General features: G+C 40.1%; 1 protein-coding gene across 2 annotated transcripts; it reads left to right on the forward strand.

Moving 5' to 3' along the window:
* Window positions 1-2,330: 2,330 nt before the first annotated feature.
* SRSF11 (serine and arginine rich splicing factor 11) lies at window positions 2,331-23,515 on the forward strand (the record flags this gene model as incomplete). Of its 2 annotated transcripts, XM_082002723.1 has the most annotated exons (12): window positions 2,331-2,458; window positions 8,484-8,617; window positions 12,621-12,730; window positions 14,774-14,866; window positions 15,971-16,020; window positions 17,552-17,679; window positions 18,703-18,784; window positions 19,930-20,061; window positions 20,638-20,727; window positions 22,325-22,420; window positions 23,073-23,211; window positions 23,318-23,515. In XM_082002723.1, the coding sequence occupies 12 exons, from the start codon at window positions 2,331-2,333 to the stop codon at window positions 23,513-23,515; spliced, it is 1,380 nt and encodes a 459-aa protein (XP_081858849.1). The 2 variants fall into 2 exon arrangements, with proteins under 2 accessions (XP_081858849.1, XP_081858850.1); XM_082002724.1 differs by lacking the exons at window positions 2,331-2,458; window positions 8,484-8,617; window positions 12,621-12,730; window positions 14,774-14,866 and having other exon boundaries at window positions 15,569-16,020; window positions 23,321-23,515.
* Window positions 23,516-23,573: the final 58 nt, after the last annotated feature.

Genomic DNA, 23,573 nt, shown 5'->3' on the forward strand with positions numbered 1-23,573 from the left:
GACGCCGAAATGGTGCCCTGGCATGGGCGCGGGGGCGGCCCGCAGTGCCGCCCTCCCGTCCTGGAGAGGTTCACCCTGGCGCCTGGGTCTGCAGGCCCCGTGGGTGCCGTTTGCATCTCCCCGAGTGGCTTCTGTTGGTGTGCAAGGCTGCTGCGACCCTTCAAAACTCAACAGCCAGACTGCCACCTTTGTGCAGGATGAAAACTGCCATTTCCATACCCATCTCGGCTCACTGCTGGGCTGTATACGGTTTCCATCATCCAGATCCACTTGCAGTTTTGACCAAAACTCCCCCCAACAAACGGGAGAACAGAGGAAAAGTCCTGTCGCCTCAATGGCAGCGCTTCCTCTAAGAGCAGTCTGAACATTTGGTACAAATCCATGGAGCAAGGCTAGAAGCTGCAGTTGATGACGCACCTAAGGACATCGAATTCTTACTCCTTATTGGAAAAGAGACTCGGCGACAGGTCAGCTGTGGCTGTGCACACCATATTACATTTCGCTTCCTGCCCTTCCTCTCCCCATTTCTTTTTGCTAAGGCCTTCACCTTTGTCACAAGCGTGAAGCCAGGCCAAATAATGTGGGAATATTTTATACATACACATGGGATATACCAAATAAAAAGGCACTTTTACATCAACTTACTGTTTTCCCTTTAGTCCAGAGTTTGCAAACTACATAAAAATATTACAGTCTGAAAAATTCTGGCTGCCTACCCAGTACTTGAGACTACCAGAGACCAGTCGCCACTTCTACCATTTAAACTGTGAGTCAGATCGATGTCTGCCTAACCCTACCAGCAGCTCCTGGCAAGAAGTAAATTGTGAAAAAGAAGCGTTTCCCCCTTAGTAGCTAAGTTTTCAGCTGTAGCTTTCTCTTTCAAACACCAGGTTTGTGTTTCAAACACTCCCCTTTTCGAAAAAAGCTTCCACTAGTAATTCCATTGAACTTTAAAAGTAATTAGTTAAGGACCAAACACCGCATTGTCATTATCAAATAAGCATGTGATTCAAGAAACTGTCATACTTCAGGCACTAGCTGTTGACTAAGGGTTTTGGCCTTTTTACCATTGTTCTTTAATTCCCCTTTTTCCTGTCTCCTCTTTCTTTGGGAGCCACCGGGCAGCACTCTGTAAGAAAATGCTGGGTATTTCAACCGAGTATCAAAAAAAAGAGTGCTGGAAATCGCAGAGTTTTGTATGAACTCTTCAAGTTAAGTTTATGCTTGTTCCCACATGAGGAAGATCTATTTGGAAGGGCAGGAATTAAGCAAGCTGGAGCTGGTTCGTAACTGGCAGAAATCATGACAATGGACGGAAGAGCTAGGGGTCACGCTGAACTTCCTGGAATGATTAATATAGTTACTTTAAAAAATGTTTTCATGGACTTTGGAAATAACTGATTGCTTTATTTACAATTTGACACCAGGAGCAATAGAGCAGAAAATGTAGAGAACAATCAAAGTATAATCATCTCATGTGAACTCAGGCAACAAAATTCCTATTCCACCCATCTCTATGTGAATACAACTAATTCACATGCCAACTGACGTAGCCTGTCTAAAATGTGGCAATTTTAAGCTTACAGCTCTGAAGGAGCAAGCAGGATTACCAAGCCCATCTGGAACACATCGGGCTGGGAACCATTAGCAACATGCCAGCCCAGCGATGGCTGAAGCCCCTGAGACCCATGCGCCCCTCTGGAGGCTGACCAGAAGTACTCTGCAACCCCAATCGCCATCTGGATGAGCTCTCGTGCTATCGGCACAAAAGGCACCCTGAGCTCAATACTCGTTCAGGATTAGCGTCCTCAGCCCCTGAGGCGAGAGGCAGGCCGCGCACGGAACCGCCCGCAGCCGCCTCACGCCCCTCCCGCCCCCAGCCAACCGCCGCCCCCTCTCCCGCTCTGAGCATGCGCGGCGCGTCCCGCGCGCACGGAGCGGGTAGCACGCGTGCGCGGAGGCGGAGCCGTTCCTCCCCCTCGCCGCGGGAGTTGGAGCCTGGCTGCGCACGCGCGGTCCCGGGAGAGGCTGGGGACACGCGCATGCGCAGGCGCTGCTGCTCGGTGCGGGGCCCTGGGCTGTGAGTCTGCGTGGGTCCGCGCGCTGCTCTCAGTGCGCCTGCGCGGGGGACGGCAGTGGGGGATTGTGGGATACTGCGGCCCAGGCAGGCTGGTGAGGCGGGCGGCGGTTGGTGCGCGGCGGCGGCTGGGGCCGGGCCGGGCCGGGCCGGGTCGGAGGCGCAGTGAGGAGCTGCAGCGAGGAGCTGCTCGGGCCTAACGCGCTCTTCCTCTCCCCGATGTGTTTGTAGCAGCGGAGCGGGCGGCAGCGCAATGGCTTCAAGCAGCGGCACCGACGTGATCCAGGTCACCAACGTCTCCCCCAGCGCCAGCTCCGAGCAGATGCGGACGCTCTTCGGCTTCCTTGGAAAAATCGAGGAGCTGCGCCTCTTCCCCCCCGAGTGAGTGGCAGCCCTTTCCCTTCCCTTCCCCTCCCCCGCGGGGAACGGGCCCCTGCCTCCGCCTCTCCGCGGCCCGGCCTCCGCCTTCCCCTCCCCTCCCCCAGCGCGGGCCCGCCTCCCGCCTCCATGGCGGCCGGCAGCGGGCTCCCGCCGCGGCGGGGCTGCCAGGCCTCGGGCTGCCCCCGCCCCCCGGCTCGGCGCTGGCTCGCCGAGGAGCTCGTCCGATCGCCAGGCGGCGAGATCCCCGCAGGCCCCCCTCGATCAGCACCGCGTGGGTGTGCTCGGGGGAATCTCGGCGAGTCGAGTCGGAGCGAGCTGCTTTCGTGTGTCTCTGCAGCCTTCTTTCTTCTCAGATAGAGTTGCTGGGCACCAGTAAGAGTTTGCATTCTTACTACCATTGTGATTATTCACGTAGTTACGTTATGCACGTGTGTAGGGAAAAGACAGTAATTCACGGCATGCAGTTACACGCGGGATTCCTCCTGTCAAGTGCCCATTTTTCTCTAGGAGCTGTTTGTTCCAGGGCTGTCTAGCTAACCTCTGCTGCGTGGTTAATCTCCAGAAGTATAGACAGTTTATGGACAGTTGGCCATAAAACTAAGATTTTGATATACGTGTGCATTCCTTGCAAAGAATTCTATGTAAAATGGGCAGGTAATCACTAATATACAAGTAATACAAATTTATTATGTCAGTAAGGTGTTAACATTGATTTTGGTCATGTCAGTTTGATTTGTTTTAAATAACCTAATGTCATTATATGTTGATCTTTTGCAGCTGTATTATGTAAGTAAAAAGGTTTCTTTTTGCCATGATGAACAGGGATTGTTTGACTGGAGAAAAATCAAACAAGAACAGAGTCAGTTATTTTTAACACCCAAGACTATTTGGATTTTTTTTATTTTAGGGGAGAAAAAAAAAGCTGTCAGATAGCATTCTTTTTTTCATCGTCGAGTCTTCAATCCTTGCTAGCACGAAAGCAGGAAAAGTCACCCATCCTGCTAACTTGTTATATATGCAAATTCAGAAACAGTGTTTCTGGTGTTCTTCTAGTTTCTTACTTTGGATTGGATTTTGGCAATTTCATGTTGGACATAAAAGCATAGAAGGAAATGGAATATATATGTAACTGAAACTGAGGGAGAGTTCCAGACATGCGAGTTGCATTGTTAATAGCTGGGATAACTATACTTAAATGGCAGAACCATTAATGCTTGGCAGCCAGCAAAGTAACTCACCTTTAAACAGAAGCAGTTATACTCTACAGAAAATCCCCAAATCCAAAGCCCAGCCCAGCACCTTTTACCATACTTAAGACTGTCTATACATTCTTCATTTGGCTCCTTGACACAAACGTGTAGTGAAATACTGGCCCCACAGGGCCCTACTCAGTACAAGCACTGGATCTGTCTTGGGATTGTGTGCTGGAGAGAAGTCTGTGATGTATATGTTGTAGAGCTGGGCTGTGGGAAGAGACGAAATCTCTCTTCAGGGAGATCTGCGTTGTACCCTTGTGGCTGTAATGTTTGGTGCTAGTTAGATACTAGCAGATACCAGTCTTGAGGGCAAACTTACTGGTTTGTATCCTGGTGTAAATTTCTTTCTGCAAAAAGGTTGGGCTCCTGCATTTGACTGCTGCCTTCTGCCTCCTTTGTTCTGGCACTGGTGGTCTTGTCACTTCAGCTGGGTCATTTTGTTGGTATAGAAACATACAGAGTTCACTGCTTTCACAGCTGTGTCAGCGAAGGCTGTGCACTGCAGGAGAAAAGGCAATAAGATGCAAATAACTCCGGTAATCCAGGTGCCAGATATCTCAAATTGGATGGCTAAAAATTATGTAAAATGTTTGGCCTAAATTTCTTTTGCATTTCAAGGCCCTAAATGAAAGGGGAGCATAATACTTCTTCATCTTGTAGGGATATTGTAAAGATTTCTTAGTTTTTTGTGAAAAAGTTATAACTATAGAGAAGTCAAGAGGAAATTAATACAGAGCAGGAAATATTGTGTAACTAAATAAGCCTTTTGCAGAAGATGTAGAAAATACTGAATAGCTGTTGAAGTGAACATTATCATATATTTTCATTCTAGAATGTATGTCTTGGTGGAAAAATAGCATTTTTGAAAACTGTATATAAAGGTTGTACAGTTAATACTGGACCAGGCACTTTTTTGGACTGGGATTAATTTTTAACCTTACTATTTTAAGGAGTTTTTGTGTTATTTCCTTTGTGTTGCTGTCCATGCAGAGATACCAAGGGCTGTGGCACCTCTAAACCCACTGCAGGCCTGTGTTGGGGTGCTCAGGGGTCTGGTCTTGAAATGCTTTAGAACCTCCAATTTCATTTCACACCAGAGAGGGGTGTATTTTCTAATAGTGGCAGGTTCTTTTATCAGTTTCTTCTAAAGCCTTTTCTGTTCCTTATTTAAACTTTAGGTCCTGACTTTTCCCTGCCCATGGTGTTCATCCATTTTGGGGGGGGTACAGGATATAAATTATAATCTGTAAATCCATAATTTGAAATCTTTTTATGTCCCAGATTATACTGGGATTCTTTCTTGCATATAGTATTTCTGAGTAAACAGTCCCATTTCCATTGTTCTACATCTCTATTTGATCCTTCTCTCAGTCACTCTGATTCTGCTGTCCCTTGTAGAGGTTCCTTATTCTCCTGGGTTTCCAGATCAGATATAACTTAATGAGCTTCTCTACATTTCTGTTTCTCTTCTCTCTCCCCTCATCAGTCTCCTTATCCCAGTTTATTTAATCGGCTATTACACGTTTTAAGTGTACCTCAACTTCATATTACGTCTTTAATCCACAACCAGCTCTGTGACTTCTTCCATTTTTCCTCCCCAAACACTTTCTTCCCTCCTCCTTCTGCTTTTTCTAAACTCCATTGCCTGGTCCTTGACTATTGTATTCCATATAGCTTCATCTTCCTTGGTAGGCAAATATGAAAAGCGGAGGGAATGGTTTTCTGAGAGTGCTCTTCCTCTGTGCAAAAAATGGTGTGTGGGGGTGTATGTGTATACACACACACATACATACCCACACGCATATATATAAAAGATGATTCCAGCATATTTTGTTGAGCATATGAAAACTGCCTTTCCATCAAAACTTAAGTTTCTGCTCTGAAACTTGGACATAGGGTCTTATGCCACTGGTGTTTGACAGAGAAACCAATGAGTTCTTTGGATATGAATGATCCAGTCAAATTTTTATGGACAGAGAATTTTACCAAGAAGAAAGCACATCTGATGGAAAATACAGTCTACAGAGTTAAAGCTTGATAAAATTAGGAGCATACTTAGTAATAATTTCATATGTTGGATGGCGTAGTAATTGGCAAGATCTTTTGCCTTGTCTAATAACTGCTGTTGAACGTTATGCAAGGACTCTGTCAGAATACTGGCATTACTTGCAATTGCCACTGGTAGTTGGTCTGCTGAGAAAAGGATGACAGCTCCTGTTTCCAAGTGAAGCACATGACTTGGTTCTTTTTTGGGTTGGTTGGCTGTTTTAATTCTGTTTCTTCCCACCCAATGAACATGGTAATATTGAAGAACATCTCTTGCATGGATAATCTATTCACTCCAGCCTGGTTTTACATCAGTAATAATGCCAGCTATAATGTTTACTTAAGTGGCAGAAATATGCCCTAAAAAAAAGATCAGATTTAATATTTAAGATGCTGGTAGCGATATGAGGGAGCTTTAGTGGAGCGAGTAGTTAGAGCTTATGATACGAAGGTTGGATTTCTCTGTTTATCTGCTGTATTTCAGAATCTACTCCAGAATGGGTACATTGTTCAGACACCAACCACAGTAAATTGTCGTGTGTCTCAGCATTTATTGGCATTATGTCTGTGAAAGAACTAATAAATTTTTCAATCTCTGGTGAATTAGAATAATGATGGCCTTTTTTTGGTAACTGTTGAGAACATTCTGTTCTTGATGAATTTCGCTCAGCCACAGCTTGGATTTTAGAGTGACTGGAAATACATTTTTAAAAATTAAATACACTGATGTATATTAAAATGTCAGGCTGCATAAGCATAGCCTTACGCATTTTCAGTTGTTTTGGTAGATTCAGCTAGCTGTTCAGTTTAGTCATGGTGGTACTCATGTATATAAACAGTATCTGTACTGTTTCACGTTCCCATGTTATATACTGTACTGTATTTATGTAATAAATTGTTCAATTTTTTTAGAATTTAGATTAGCATACCATTCAGGTATACCATAGCTGCTTGATTTACTTTTCTTTAAAACTTTATTACTGTGATTTTGTTAAACACTATCTGCTAATGCTTCTTTGTTTTTTATGTTTTTATGCAAATGGTTTAAGAAAAGGTAATATCTTGGCAAGCTACTGTGTATTTATAGATACAAAAGAACTAATATTTTCAATTTTATTGATACAGTGCTACTTCCCAATTAAAGATGTTGAATGAAGTGGATGTTTCTAATTTTAATATTTTAAAAGCTGCAGTATGCTCGCTCCAATCTAGTTTTTAACTTCAGGTTAAATTTAAAGTATATTAAAGAGTGATCTGATAGACCTTTTAGGCAGTTCTTGAGTTTGCATAACTTGCATGTTGGGCTGAGCCTATGCTCAGTGGTGTTGAAGGTTAGATAGTTTTTGGCATTTGCACTAACAAAAATAGATCTTGGATGTCTTTCTTGTTGATGTCAAAGTCATTCTCTTTTCTCCTGAACTCTGACAACTCTGTTCTTTCAGTGCTAAAGACTTGATCAACGTTCTTCAGCACAGATAAAATGGTTTTGGCAGTGGGATGCATTTTGAAGAGCTAGTCTTGTAACTGTTTCTGGGAATCTAGTTAGTAGAGGTAGATCTTTGTCATGAAGAATTAGTGAAAAGAGCTGCTGCTTTAGGCTAATTTGTACCTCTGGTACTTGAGGGCAGAACTGAGACACACGTACCCTGGCCATGTTTAGGACCTAGGGTTTTAGGACTTGCTACTACTTTCAGTACCTGCCCTGTGCCTGCTGGAGGCAGCTTGTAACTCATTAGCTGCACAGTTGTGTCTTTGTGTGGGTTCATTCTGCCTCTGTTTTTTGGGGGTTTGGTTTTGTTTCAGGGAAGGGGAGGGAGCATAGTTGTATGGCCTACAATTCTTTCCTATTGTTGTACGAAGTGGATATTTCTGGTTTTTTCAAGTGACTCAAAACTTGTGCAGTCTCTTGGATGTTCCATGTCTAGGATTTTTTACACAGCTCTGGTGACAGACACTCATTGTGAGCTGTGGAGTAGGTACAGACCTACCTTGTAAAGATGGTTTATTTAGGAACTTTTCACCCATTAATGAGATGTCAACTGTAGTGTTGCCTCCCTGAGCTTCTTGAATTTTTGTGTTTAGATCTGTTACTGCGGAATGAGACACACATTTTAGCAGTGTACATCTCTTCAGAATGAAGTTGGCAGTTTCTGTACGTGTTAGAAGCAGCATGATGAAGTTTGGTCTAGATGCTTTTATGAAATTGATAAGTAAAATCGCAGTAATTTTACTACGTAAAAGTAGTAATCATTGCCCTCTTTGTTTCATAATTTACCTTAATAAGTAATTTGGGGCCTAAAGCAGATAGTGTAAAACTACTGGTTTTGTTAGCTTATGCGGTATACGTAGTAGGTAACTTTTATCTTTCTTGACCAAAGTTATTCTTCGTCTCCTTCCCTTCTCACAGGTCATGACTAATTTGCATTTAGGTGACTGGTCATAGATATACTGTGCATAATTGAATTAATGTCCAGTCACAAATGAGGCGATAAAACTATTTCTTCAATTTTACAGTGAATTGACTTCATTCAGTGTAATTTTCTATCTGTGGTCACGCAAAATGATGTTTGATACAAAACCTGAAATCATGTTATTGCATAGAGAAGTATCCCATCGTCTCCCATGAATTCCTGGTTTGGTGAACATGGGGAGACAGTAGAAGTTACAAGTTTCATACTGGCAGGCTTACTTCCATCTAAGTAATTTATTTATTTCTTTTTCAGTGATTCTCCTTTGCCTGTTTCATCGCGTGTCTGTTTTGTAAAGTTCCATGATCCTGACTCGGCAGTTGTGGCCCAGCATCTGACAAACACTGTATTCGTTGACAGAGCGTTGATAGTCGTACCATATGCAGAAGGTTTGTGAATTGTTTAATGGCCTATGAAGCCACTGTATGGTGGCATTTTATTCCAGTATAGTTCACAAAAATTAGGATTAGTAAAATGTGAAACATATAAGATATTAACATTTTGAAACCCTTGGTATATTGCCATTGGCCCAAGGATTAAATAATTTTTTGTATATAGTGACACTGAATGAAAGTGGAAAGTTTACCTCTTACTGATTTTGTGTGTCTCTAAGTTTAGAATATTAACATTTTAGGCAGAATCATTTGCAAATTTTGTTCTTTATCAGTCTCAGTGAGACATTTGCCTAAACAGACTTCTGCAAACAGGTCATCATTTTAAGGAGATTTTTCCTTAATAATTATGTGTTTGCCACTTTCATATAGACATAAATCTCTTAATGAGAATAGTTTGTCCCTCCCTGAGAGTACATGGGAGAGTAGATTAATATTTCTTTGAGATATGCTGCCACTGCATTTAGTTGGGAACTTCCCTGAAAAGGCACTCGCTGTCTTTGCGAAGTCCAGTATACCAAGGGTTTGAATAATTATGGCTTAATTTGAAAGTGAGATCTTCCAAGAGGTGCCAAATGGGCACTGGTACTAGTTTTTTATTCCAAGTTTTCTTGTTCATCCTTGATATATTTTATAGAATTTCACTAAATAATAAACTCTTCTCTCTGTTATTTGTGTGTGTGATTTTTGTAGTGGAGAAGGCAAATGCAAAGCCCTTCCAGATGACTGAAAAACAGTGGGTCCTCTGCAGCTACAGGGGATTCTAGACATTAACTAAAGGCCAGCAAGCACTCAAGTCCCCAAGTGTTTTCCTGGTGTAACCACTTGTTAACTACATTTTCTCTTCTTCTTTTTATTTTTACATTTTAGGGTGTTACAGTAATTTGAAAGGCAATGAGCAGGGTTTTTGGAACTTACCTTAAAAACAAAGTGCTGAGAAGACACCTCTTCTTACAGAAGTCTTATTAAACTCTTCTAGACTTGCTTTAGAAGTAATTGATTTCCATTGTACTGTTTCTTGATTTACTTCTGAAATAATGGATTTTCCCAGATCGCTTGAATTAAATAAAATCTCTGCAGCTTAAGTCATGCTACAGTAATGTATTTGGTACATGGCCTGGGTTCAGACCTATAATCAAGACATTGTAATGCTGTAGGCTGTCTTTGGAGGCCTGGGGCACTGTCTTATCTTTGTATTCCTTAGAATTAAAAGATATGAAAACTCAATTTCTGGAATGTAGGAATCTGCAGCATGACCTTTGAGACATGCTGCTTTTTGAGAGTACAGAACACATTCTGAAATTGCCATTGAGTTACTGCTTCTGCTTTCGCTAGTTCAGGTATAATAGCATAGTCGAAAGGCATCTTGTCCTCATCTTGTATGTATTAAAGCATGATATAGCAACAGTCCATCTGAGTTAGTACTGAAATATTCTCCAAGGCCCATGGTCAAGAATGTTAGTGTTTAACTTTTCCAATAAGGATAAAAATATTTTTCTCTTTGTCAGTCTGACTTTGTCCATTGTGCTTGATGGTGGATAAATCTGGCACATAGAGAAATCTGCCCAGTAGTTTTGGTTCAGATTGTGTAAAGAAAATAAAATTCATAAAGTAGGTTATTTTAATGGGCCTGTTTAAATCGAGGAGTTCCCCGTGGGCTGTTTCTTGTGGTGTTCTAGCAGTTCAGAATGTTGATGTTTGTGGCATAATGATGTGGCATATCACAAGAGATATGTTCAGCCAATAAAGTTATGCCCCCTGGTTTTGTAATCGTATGCTTTTGTCCCTGTGCTGGAGTATAGTTTTCCATGCAAATGCATACTGCCAGGGTCCCAATTCAACAAGCTGTTTAAGCACGATACAGCAAGATTCTTAAAACCATAGTGAAATTGCTTGTGTGCTTAAAGCCAGGCATATGCTTAACTACTGTGCTGATCTGGGCCCTTTTATCTTTTATTTTTCTATTGTGATAATTCTGTATTAATATTGCCTGTCACTAAACTAAATGTTTATTATCTGTTTAGTGCAATAATTATCCCCTATATCACAAGCGCACTCCAGTTTTAGCATACACAGACATTTTGGTGTTGGCTGTTGCTTTGTGTTATAGAACTATACACAAAGTCTACGGTAAGGTTTAGTATTTGTAATTTTCACTGTGATATTCCTAGATTTGGAAGGAACTCTAAGATTAAAGATGGCTGGGGGGGGTATTTAGGTTCTTTGGTTAATGTTTGTTTCTTTTGTCTGTTTCTTTTTCTTTCATTTCTACACATTCATGCAGTATTTCATGGTTCTAACAAAGCAGCAGTAAAAAAAACTCTTGAAGCATGAAAATTAACTGGTGAGGGGCCTCATTGCTTTTTTAAAAATTGTAGTTTATTTATTTCTAAATACTTTTTAAAAAAAACAATTAGAGGATCAGATGCATGATTTTTTTTTAATGGATGCAGATCTTCTATGAGGTGTCTCAAGATAAGTCTGAGGATTTGTATTTAGATGCCAGAAATGTTGTAGTTGCACTAATTTGAAATGTTTAGATATAATTTATAAATATCCTCTGAGACATAATTTTGCATGCAAAATTACCCCATAATCTCTCTGTAGGTATGTTAATATATTTATGCATTAATGCCCTTTATCTAAATGACCTTTTTCCCCCCTCTCCCTCCATAACTTTTGGTATCTAAATTGATGACAGCTCAATGACACAAGCAAGATAACAGTGCTGTGTATTATACATTTGTTTATATTATCGGCACTTCTCAGTATAGGTGGAAGGAACCATTACCTTTATTTAACAGTGGTTTTTCTTTTTTGTTGTTGTGTTTTACAGTTCTTTTCCCTGGTTCAGCCTGAACTATATACCAGGCCCTGCTGAAAATACCACCCAACAGTTTTCTTCTGCAGCTTATCCAGTTTCTCTTAAGTGCCCTGTACATATTGTATGTTTTATGATGAGATGCAGTTTCTTAATATGTATTGCAGAAACACTACTGGTATTTGCAAATATATAGTAAAATTGTTTTATTGAACTCTCATTTTGGGGGCTTGGGCACATTAACAAATTAATCCATCTGTATAGGGCTTTTGCTGTTGGATAGAATAAAAATACCTACATAATTACTTGTTTCATAGTAGGACCCTTAAAATTGTATGTGCAGAGCAGGCAGTAAAATAAGACACTTGTCTTAGTTGGCTGCAAGATTTTGGGCCAGAAGTTTCTTCTGAAATGGCAGTATGTAGCAGCATTCTTGGTACAATAAGCATGGCACATATTGGAACAAATGCATTTTACTGCACAGGTAAGGAATGTGCCACAATATACTGTATGTATGCACCCATCCACCCACAGACACACATACACAGGGTGTATTTGAAGATCTGCAGAGACTTTCATTTTCGTTTGACAAGTCAGCAAAAGCCCTACGCTTGATTCAACAAAAAATATTTCCATACCTTCTCTTAAGTTTTACAAAATTTATATGGTAGGTGTAAAAGAAAACATAGTGAACTGTACCATATTATTAACCCCTAAATCAAACTTTTTTTGTCTTGTGTATCTTGATTTTTCTGTGTGCTTTATAGTGAAGCAGCCGACACGAGTCGTTGTTCATAAAACAGCTTTTGAAAGTTGAGAGCACACCCCTGGAGAACCGACTGTGCTTGCTTACGTTTGGTTCATGACTTAAAAATCGAGTACAGGTGATGAAATCTTGGCAGTGTTAACAAAAAAGTAGTGTGTATTGTGCTATTTTTTGCTCTAGAAACTTAACCATTTGTAGAGAAAAAGGAACAGTCAAATTTTCACACATTGAAGTTTCATTCTGACAAAAAAATTAATGATAAATATTAGTAGACATCAAGCTTTGTATTTTAGCCAACATAAGTACTTTCAACAAACTCAGGTGGTGTATCAGGGAGACATTTTCTGGGTGTATTTGTGTATTTTCTGCCTTTGAAATGGAATGCATTCTAATGCAAGGCTATTTCTCTGCAGGAGTTATTCCTGATGAGACTAAGGCTTTGTCTCTCTTGGCACCAGCTAATGCTGTGGCAGGTCTGCTGCCTGGAGGTGGACTCCTGCCTACTCCCAACCCACTTTCTCAGGTAGGCATTCCAGTTAGACTGAAGTCAAGGGAAACGATTAGATGTGTTCTGTAAGATTTTAACTTACTTTCTGTTGGTTTTTTTCAGGACAAATAGACTGATGTGCTAATGCTGATTCATAGAATGTTTTAGTTTATATACCTTAATGGATTGTTAACAGCTATCTGATAGGAATTGTGGCAAACCAGTGATAAGTTGCTAGATGGGATGCTTTTATTTCCCTAATATGATGCTTCTGGTATCTCAGGGGCTCTGTGTTTATATCTGTCATCCCTTTTTTATCCATTGTACGCTTACAGACAGATTTGACAAGCCGTAGAGATCTTGTAGATTTTAAATTCATGAAGTTCAAGGAGTTGACATGCTGTGGAGATACCTTCTGTTAATACTACACCTGAGGGGAAAAAATTGTAGCCTGTATTTGCTCATTATGTAAATACACAAGAATTTGTGTGGAAGATGAACAGTAAGAATAATACACTATGGAAAAAGTTTCAGTCAAAGCACGTATCTTATTAGAGAACAGAGAGTCAAAGTACAAGAGTCAAACAAGAATAAAGCTTCATTAATTCTGCAGTTCTCAAATCTACTACTTCAGCTTGTGCTTAGCTCTGCTTTGTGTTAGCTTCTGTTATGATTTCTGATTGCATGAAAGGTACACTTGCCATTTAGTTGTTCAGATCTCTTTAACTGTATGTAGAGGGAAAAGTCTAAAGCTTAACTTTGAAACTCGAGGAAAGGGATGGAAGAAACAAATACCATCTTAAAAGATTTCTTTCACCAAAAACTGTGTGTATATAAATTCCTGAAAATAATTGTTGTACCACCTTAATTTTAGTTCTGTCACTCTGAATCCCAGCCTACTCCCAGTCCACTTAATGGTTGAATTTAACACATCCATTTTACGAAAAATTGTGGTGAATGGTCATTTTTTTTCAAATACATCTTGAAAGCTTGTTACGCAGCTCCTTTTGACTATTACTGGGATTTGGGCATCTAACTCAGTAAAAACAAATTAGAGCTGTAGTTTATGTTCACAAAATCAGTATGTGGAAATGTGGGTTTTTCTTTTGAGACTGCAGGGAGAAGCCTATACTGTTTCAAGAGATCAGCCAACTGAAAAACTCATGGTTCAAAATTGGAAGCGTGGTTTTTTTCTCCCTTGCTCTTGACTATGTGCTCTTTCTGCTGCTTTTATGCTGGCTCTGGAGCTCATCAGATCCTTTTGTGAGCTATTGTGTTAGCTTGGTGCAGACAGCACAAAAAGAAGTTCTCTGACTCAGTGGGTCGAATTGGTTGACAAATGAGTCTCAAGTGCCAGAGCAGTCAGAAAGGAGGCAGTGGGAAGGAAGGGAGAGCAAGACCTCATAGCAATAGCACAGCGTTTGATTAACATAAGATGACGTGGTTTTTAGCGCAGCGTGTGTTTTGTTTCAGTGTATGTTTTGATCATCTCACTTTAAATAGCAAAAAAATGAGTTTTTTTAATGAGGCTTCTAGATTAATTTAAGGAATTCAGACCTATGTGTCTTGCTACTTACTCTTCCAGTAGCTTTTCAACCCGTTTGCCAGTTTTAACCAAATTTGAGAAATTTGCAGAGATGCAATAATACTATATTGTCTTTTAACATAAAACGTGTTAATTTCATCCTAAATTGATTTAATTGTATGGTAGTTGGCTCAGAAACTTATAATGAAAGTTCATTTTAACACTGAAAAAGAATTTAATTGTAAACTATTTTTTGAATGTAGTGGAATGCTTTACTTTTTTACTTTTAATTTTTTTCCTGCCTGTTGGGATGCAGAGGAAACAATTCTACTTTAGAATATTTATAGGAAAAAATCTTTTAAAAAACTAAGCACTGGAATACTTGAATAAGGAAAACTGAAATACTCTCACTGACCTTAGTATGATGTTTCCTGTAGCTAGAAGGCCAAGTAAAACCTAGTTCAAGTTTCCACGTGTCTAATGCTTGGGAATCTTGATCTAACAGCTTTCTGTCCATTGAATACAGCTTTGTCTAATTGCTGTCTTTGTTACAGATTGGTGCTGTTCCTTTAGCTGCTTTAGGAGCTCCTGCTCTTGATCCTGCCCTAGCTGCTCTTGGGCTTCCTGGAGCAAACTTAAACTCTCAGGTATGTCACACTGTAGGAGTATCAAATTAAATACCGGAAGGACCTAAAAAATAATTTGGGACTAGTAATGAAATACTTCAAATATGTGTCATTATCAAGCTACGAACCTGTCTTGTGCTTAACAGTTTAAAAAAAAATTGTTGGACTTTTGTAGGTGTAGAAAATACTGAGAAGAGTCTGTTAGACTGCAGTCTTTTTAAAACTGAATAAAAAAAGACTTTAAGTACTAAGTAACAGTAAGTAGAATATTTAACATATAAGAACCAAATACAGAGAACATGTTTTACAGGTGCAAGGAATTGTAATAATTTAATGCATTGCTAAGAAATCCATCTTTTAGCATTCTTTTTATGCATGTTGTGTAGTAACAAGCAAATAATGGTGACAATGCAATAACAAATGAAAAAATAAGGATTCTAAATGCATATTAGAAAAAATATAGATTTGGTATGATGAAGGATTGTTTCCTTTGTCCATTAAGCCCGCTGCTTGTAACAAACTGTTTGGGTTCAGCACATGACTGCCTCTGTGTGAAGAAAATTAGTGGGGACTAAACACTTTGTTGTTAATACACCACTGGTAGGAAGTGACCAATTGTAGTAATATCTGGATTTCCCTAAGAGGTGTAAAATATATTTTTTGTGGCATTTTTAGAGTAAAGAAGCTTTTGCTTATTGTTCATAAATTGACATTGAGGACTTCCCATGGACAGGCAACTTAGTTTTCTAATGAGGTCTCTGTTCTCTTGAAGTGAGAGCAAAATAACCTCTAAATATTGGAAGTTTATTTTATTTTAAAGCACTTTGATTCTGTCCAGGAAAGAGCCTATACTTGCTGCTGTAGAAAAAAAAAGTGCCTAAGCACCACTGAAATGCGATATTCACACCCTCACCACCATCCACAAGTTTTAAAGCAGAACAGTATGCCCTTTCGTCTGTAACTTGTTTGGGGTGTGTTGTGTTTTGGTTTTTTCATCTGTAGAGACTTTTTGCTTTAGCCACTGCTGAGGGTACATTGAAGGAACATAATCTTCTTAAGCATACACATCTTCCAGCATGGTTTTAACTTTTGTGGGTTTTTTTTGTTTTTTTTTTTTCCTCACAGTCTCTTGCAGCAGATCAGCTACTAAAACTTATGAGCACAGTGGATCCAAAGTAAGCATCAGTTTACAAATACTTGTATTGCAATACACTTGATCTTGGGAATATCTGTTGTGATTCAGTATTCAGTCTTTGTCCTGCTGAATCTAATTAAGGTTGGAGAAAAGTAGTGTCTTGGGGATCTTGTGCTGACTCTCTTTTCTGTGGTAAAGAGGGGGAGGAAATGAAGATTATTCAGCCTTGAATCTGCGGAATAACACCAATTAATCTCCAGGATTTCATTTTGCTAGAGACAGAAATTCAGTTTTTCCTACATCATTTTTGTCAGTTCTGTGTCCGTAATGTAAAGGTGTAGCTAGCACCTTGTATCCTGCAAGGTTGAAATGAAAGGGCTATGGTTGAGAATGAGCCGAGACCAGCAACTGTTGTAAAAGACAATAATAAAAGAGTCTATGTCTTTTGTTATCGTCTGATAGCTGTAATATATGGCATGTCTTACTACTTGGTAGAAAAAGGGAGCAAATAACAATACGCATGAGTAGTTGCTAATTTTTATTTCAGTATTCAGAAAAAGGATAATTTTGTTCAAAATGGTATGGTAGAGGACAGCAAGTAGGGAAGGATTGTAGCACTTACTGTATTAGTGTGCCGTTAAGCTATTGAGAACATTGCAGTGGGATGATGAAAGCATACGGCATTGAAAAAAAGCTGTAAGAGAAATAAGTAGATGAAAAGTCTACTAAATGCAAAGAAATCACATCTGCCTCGGAAGGTGCTTGTACTGCGAACTGCAGGAAGCTTTGGAGAGAATTCTTTCAACTCTCAGCTTCAGGAAAGCATATCAATGTGTGCTTGCCCTCCTGCTGTATTAGCTAAATAGACTTCTTCTAACCCTGTTTGGCTGTTCAGTGTTTTTAAATTGTCAGAGCCATCTGATCTATATGAGGGGATAAAGCTATATGTGTGATAGAGCTTCGTTTTTAATACTGTTCTGGCATATTATTCTCTACTTTAAATTGACATTTCTGTAAGCAGGGAATGGGTAACTGATTGAACAAAATAGTCACCCAAGATAATGGATTAGATAAACATGTCTTGTATATTGGGTATACCTGGTTGGCTTCAAAGCCACCTTGTAGAACACACCTTCTGAACTTTAAATTTCATCACCGTTTGTAGGCTTCTCAGTATGGCCTATAACAATGGAAGCTGACTTCCTACAGTGTAATACACTGTTTCCTGTGGAGTAGCTCTTTCAGGTGATGAGAACTAAAATTGTGTGTGCAAAAATGTTCTGAAAAGTGTCATTAGAAACATATCTGTGCAAGACAATACAAACTTTCCTGCTGTTTACAGTTTACTGGAATTCTGAGAGCCATATGTGCTAGTATCTTGTGTCACTGTTTTCAGCACAGATATCGCATCTTAAACATACTAGTCTGTTATCTGAATGATGACAAAACGCAGGCAGATTGCGATTCACTTAGATCTGTCACTTTGAACAGGCTGCAAACTGACAATTGGAGGCATGTATTTCTTGGATTCATCAACACTGAATTTCTACAATTCTTTTTTTATTTACCAGGTTGAACCATGTAGCTGCAGGTCTTGTTTCACCAAGTCTGAAATCAGATACCTCCAGTAAAGAAATAGAAGAAGCTATGAAGAGAGTACGAGAAGCACAGTCATTAATTTCTGCTGCTATCGAGCCAGGTAATTTTAAATCATAGAATAAAAACCTCATTCAATTCAAGATGAAGTTTTGACGTCGTTTATGATAGAAGCTAATGACCTGCAAAATACTGGCTTAATGCTTTGATCTTCTGTAGTGACTTAATTTGTAGGTGACAGGTTTTTAATTGTCCTACGGTGTTGAATGCTGCATGTGTTCTGCAGAATGATGCAGGGAATTAATCATCTGTTGTTTTCCCCAAAATTCACTTGATTTGAAGATTGTGAAATGCTTGAGCTTCCCCTGATTGAAGTTCATACTGCCATCTCTGAGATTTCATTGGAAACAGCAAGTGGCTTAACCACGAGACATCCTAGTGATGTTTGTTCTTGGGGATGATTTCCTTTCCTTTCATTTCTAATCTGTGGAAGTTTGTAAACAATCCTTTATCTTGTAGCTTATTTCAGTAGATTTTATTTTAGAGCAAGATGCAGCAGTTCATCCACAAATGTCAGATCCACCAAATCTGAGCAGCAGTAACTTGGAACACTGAAAATACAGTTTTGTGGCCTCCTGATCATTTTCAGGACAGAATAGAGCTCCTGTTCTTTTATTATACCAGAAAAATGTGCCGATTGTGTTGTTCAAGGCTTTTTGTGGGAAATTCAAAACAATAATTTGAAAGATTCTTTAGCCCTTCACAAAATGGCAGATTCTGATATTTTTAACAAAACTTTCCATTGCTCTGCAGCTACCATCATTTAACAGAGTTAAACAGTAAACATTTAAATGAAACATTTTCTGAATTTTACTTCTTCAGTTTTGCATAAAACTTTGTTGGGTTCATGTCTCATACATGTCTTTGTCATGTGTTCATTCTTTGTGTCATCTTTTGAGGAAAAGGATAGATAAGCCTTAATTTCAAATGTCAAAATATTCCTTAGGTTTTCTTTATCTTATTTATATCTATAGTGTGAAGCTCAACTTCCTTTCCGTTATAAAATCTTTTTGAATACTGAAGTAACATTGAGTTTTTTTATTGTACTATCCCTTTTTAACTCCAGACAAAAAAGATGAAAAACGAAGGCATTCGAGGTCAAGGTCACGCTCAAGGAGGAGGAGGACACCTTCTTCATCTAGACACAGGTAGTTAGCTTATTTGCTTTAACAAAAAAAAACAAACACACATAGCTGAAACAATTCCTTTGGAAATACTTCTTGGAAGTGACACTTCACTCATGGAGGCTGACAGATGAAGAATGCAAATGATCTGAAGAAAGCTGAGGCTGTGGTTTGGCTGGACTGTAGTGTGAGGTGGAGGCTTGCCTCTGCTTTTGTAGAAAGGGTGGGAGAGAGATAATAGGAAAAAATACCTCAAAAATACCTTAAACTACTGTGGAAACAACTTCGGGACACATAGTCCTAGAAATGCTTGGACTCTGATTTTATTTAACAATAAATTATTTCTTGTATCAGATAAGAAATACCTTAGCACAGAGCCTTGATTTGGCACAGCCCTCGCTACTAGGAACACCTAAGCCGTTGTAGGCTGTCCATTTTACAATAGCTCCTTTAAACCTCTGTTCTTTCTTCAGTCTCTTTCCAGTGTGCTCATGTGGTAATTAGAATTTGTCTTAAAACCAAGTAATAGGAGGCTTCTCTGAGCATTGCTGTTTATGTACATAAATGTTTACCTCTTGGGCTCCAAGTGTGTGCAGCAAATCTAGTGGAGGTATCTGGGACAAAAGTTTATCCAGTGTTTTCTAGGTTATTATTTACTTGGAGATCAGGTCTGTTCAGGTATCCTAACTAGAGATCTTAATATTGTCCAACTCAAACTGAAGGATATACCCCTCATTTATGCTGTTGGCTTGTCACCTCCAATTAGATGGTGCTTGCCAGTAGTCTGTGCAAAGCCGTTTTAACCGTGGCCTTCCCATTTGTACTTCTTTGCTATTTGCATATTCAGTAATTGGCTTGTATTTGTTTTAGTGTTCCAAAAATGTCTTCACATTTCAACATGACTTACTGGTTTTCAATAGGACTGATATTTTCTTACAAGGAGAGTAATAAGAGAGCTGATTGAAGCGTCGTGTTCTGTGACATTTAGCATTTGTGCACATTGTTTCCCCATTTCCTTGGCAAGCTCAGTCCGATCCCTTTGCTGTTTTCTATATTCTTTTTTCTGTATCGTTGTGCATTACAGTACCATTAGCACTGAGCAGATGGCTTCTGAATAGTATATGAAAATTTCATATATTTAACTCCCATGTGCAATGCGTTACTCGTAGACGGTCAAGAAGCAGATCAAGGAGAAGGTCCCATTCAAAATCAAGAAGCAGGAGGCGATCTAAAAGTCCAAGACGAAGAAGATCTCATTCCAGAGAGAGAAGCAGAAGGTCTAGGAGCACATCCAAAACCAGGTAATTGCTTCAGTAAATCTATTCTATTTGCTAGAAATTAAATGATTAAATTTTGGTGCTTAATTAAAACAAAACCAAAAACAAAAACCAAACACCCCCCCCCCCCCAAACCACAAACAAACAAAAAACCTAGGGCAAAATGAACTAGTGGCTCTTTTTAAAGTCACGGTCTCTTGTAACATCTTACAGAGTTATATTACACTTGCCCTATTCTTGTGCATAGTTGGTTATATAAAAACAGGTAACATGCTTTTCCTAAGAGTCAACAGATGCAGCAGGCATTAGCTGAATCACTCAGTAGCTGCCTGTGGAAAGCAGGAAATGTGAGCATCTAGACTTGCAGATTTTGTGCTGTTCATACACAGAAGCTATAAAAGAGCTGTTCTTTTATTTTGTTGTAGATAATTGTAATCTGTGTTTCCATTAATACAGTGTGGCTGGCTGCAGAAATACTGAACAGTTTATGCTATCCAATGTTGTCATGTCTTCATTCATTTGCCTACATAGCAAAAGTAGTGAATGCTGCTTGAATAGTTTGAAAATTACTTAAATTTCAAATCTGTATTTTACTGAAAGGGATAAAAAAAAGGAAGAGAAGGAAAAGAAACGTTCTAAAACTCCCCCCAAAAGCTACAGCACAACTAGACGATCAAGAAGCACAAGCAGGTACAGTAACATGAAAGTTTGCCTTGGTCTCTATTTACAGCATACTTTATGCACTGACATACAAGAATGTTCCTCTATTAAATAGGATGATGATTCTGTTGTGGATATATTTGGTATATGCACAAATGCATATATACTGTACCTGTGTCTGTAAGATGCTTTATATTTTTCCCTGATACTGTAATTTTCTGGAAGTATTGTTTGGGCTTAGAATAGAATCACAGAATCATTAAGGTTGGAAAAGACTTAAGATCATCAAGTCAAACTGTCAGTCCAACACCACCATGGCCACTAAACCATGTCCCAAAGTGCCATGTCTACATGTTTTTTGAACGCTTCCAATGATGGTGACTCCACCACCTCCCTGGGCAGCCTGTTCCAATGCTTGACCACTCTCTCAGTCAAGAAATTTTTCCTAATATCCAATCTAAACCTCCCCTGGTGCAACTTGAGGCCATTTCCTCTCATCCTGTTGCTGGTTACTTGGGAGAAGAGACCAACCCCCACCTCACCACAACCCCCTTTCAGGTAGTTGTAGAGAGCGATGAGGGCTCCCCTCAGCCTCCTCTTCTCCAGACTGAACACCCCCAGTTCCCTCAGCCGCTCCCCATCAGACTTGTGCTCCAGACCCCTCCCCAGCTCCATTGCCCATCTCTGGACACGCTCCAGCACCTCAGTGTCCTTCTTGTAGTGAGGGGCCCAACACTGAACACAGGATTCGAGGTGTGGCCTCACCAGTGCCGAGTCCAGGGGCACGATCCCTGCCCTGCTCCTGCTGGCCACACTAGTGCTGATACAGGCCAGGATGCTGTTGGCCTCCTTGGCCACCTGGGCACACTGCTGGCTCATGTTCAGCCAGCTGTTGACTGGCACCCCCAGGTCCTTTTCCTTGGGCAGCTCTCCAGCCACTCCTCCCCAAGCCTGTAGCGTTGCATGGGGTGGTTGTGACCCAAGTGCAGGACCCAGCACTTGGCCTTGTTAAACCGCATATAATTGACCTCAGCCCATCAATCCAGCCCATCCAGATCCCTCTGCAAAGCCCTCCTACCCTCCAGCCTGCAGACTTACTGAGGGAGCACTCAATCCCCTCATCCAGGACATCAGTAAAGATATTAAACAAGACTGGCCCCAAAACTGAGCCCTGGGAACACTGCTAGTTTCTGTTTGCTCTGTATCAAAGAGATTATGATGCTTTGAGGTCACTCTTTCCTGATGTATGGAATAAATGCATACAAAATTTGTGCCATTCTTTTTTTTAAAGCTTCCGAAATTAACTTGCAATATTAACAAGAACAAACTGTTTTGTTTCTCTTTGCAAAAAGAATCAGTATTCCTAGTACAGTCTAAGCTAGCAGTTTGTTCATGAAGGTGGAGGTAGAACAGGAAAACAACTTCCTCTGCTGATGAGCAACTGTCTGGGCTTTGCAGTACTGCTAATAATAAATATCCATTTTGAGTTATACGTATTTACTGCCTTTTGAGCAGTGCTGGTTTTGGAGCCAGAGATGTATTTGTAGCTTTAAAAAAAAACAACAAAAAAACCAAAAAACCCAAAACCCAAAAAACCCCACCAAACTTTGATACCTCTTTCCTGCAGAGAAAGACGACGTAGAAGAAGTAGGAGTGGAACACGGTCACCTAAAAAACCCAGGTCTCCTAAAAGGAAAATGTCCCGGTCCCCATCTCCAAGAAGGTCAGTAAGCCTCTTGGCTGGAAAAAAAAAAAAAAAGTGTCTGGGTGGAAAATTCTGAAGATGTGACCTGTAGCAAAGGTCATGGTGGCGTTATTCTGAAGATGGTGTGTGTTTGGCTTGTTCCTTATACCTAGCCCATAGGTTGACTTCTTGAGAGAGTGGATGTCTGCTGCTTCCTACTGCTTTTATCATAATTTAATCAGCTTCAAGCATAGAGCTTCTCTGTTAGTGTCCAAGAACTTCCAGTGTGAGGTATTCCAGGGGTAAGGAGATACCCGGAATATCCTGGAGTTCCTGGCCCGTTTGGCTCTGTACAGTAGGAATCAACTCACTTTTGGGTGGGCCTGGACATTTTGTGATCTTCTCTCTAAACGAGGAACTTGAGGTGCTCCTTCATAAAATGCTATAGCATTGCTATTCTTGACATGGCGTTTCTTAGACTTTGCTTTGTGGTGGTTGTGTTTGATCCAGAGCTAAGAAGTGGGGATGTTTGGTTATTTTCTGAAAGCGAACGGCGTTCTGTTAGTGCACACTGCTCTTTCTCCCTTTTGATTTGTGATGAACTATGGGTAACACTCTGGACACGGTCTGTGTTCTAGTTACAGAATGGTGTTATTGTGGTTTTCATTCTCCATGTACTTTATCATTGTAGACATAAAAAGGAAAAAAAGAAGGATAAAGACAAGGAGAGAAGTAGAGATGAGAGGGAGCGGTCAACAAGCAAGAAAAAAAAAAGCAAAGACAAAGAGAAGGATCGAGAACGAAAATCCGAGAGTGATAAAGATGTGAAAGTATGTTTAAAAACCTGTTTAACTTCACTGCCTATACCGTAGTTTTAACCTTTAACCAACAGGGGCTTTGAAAGCAATTTTACCTTTTTTTTTTATCTCTGCAAAGCAGGTCACAAGGGATTATGACGAAGAGGAACAAGGATATGACAGCGAGAAGGAGAAGAAGGAAGAAAAGAAAATGGCAGATTCATCCTCCCCTAAGGTAAAGGAGTCTGCTGTTGATAAAGGAAGTGGAGATTCAGCAAGGGAATCCAAAGTGAATGGGGATGATCATCATGAGGAGGACATGGATATGAGTGACTGAATTTTGCCTTTGCAGTGAACACAGCTGCAGATGTGCATCGGTGTCATTCCTGTGTGAT

Source organism: Phaethon aethereus (genome assembly GCF_964289735.1).
Source record: "Phaethon aethereus genome assembly, chromosome: 8".
NCBI lineage: Eukaryota > Metazoa > Chordata > Aves > Phaethontiformes > Phaethontidae > Phaethon > Phaethon aethereus.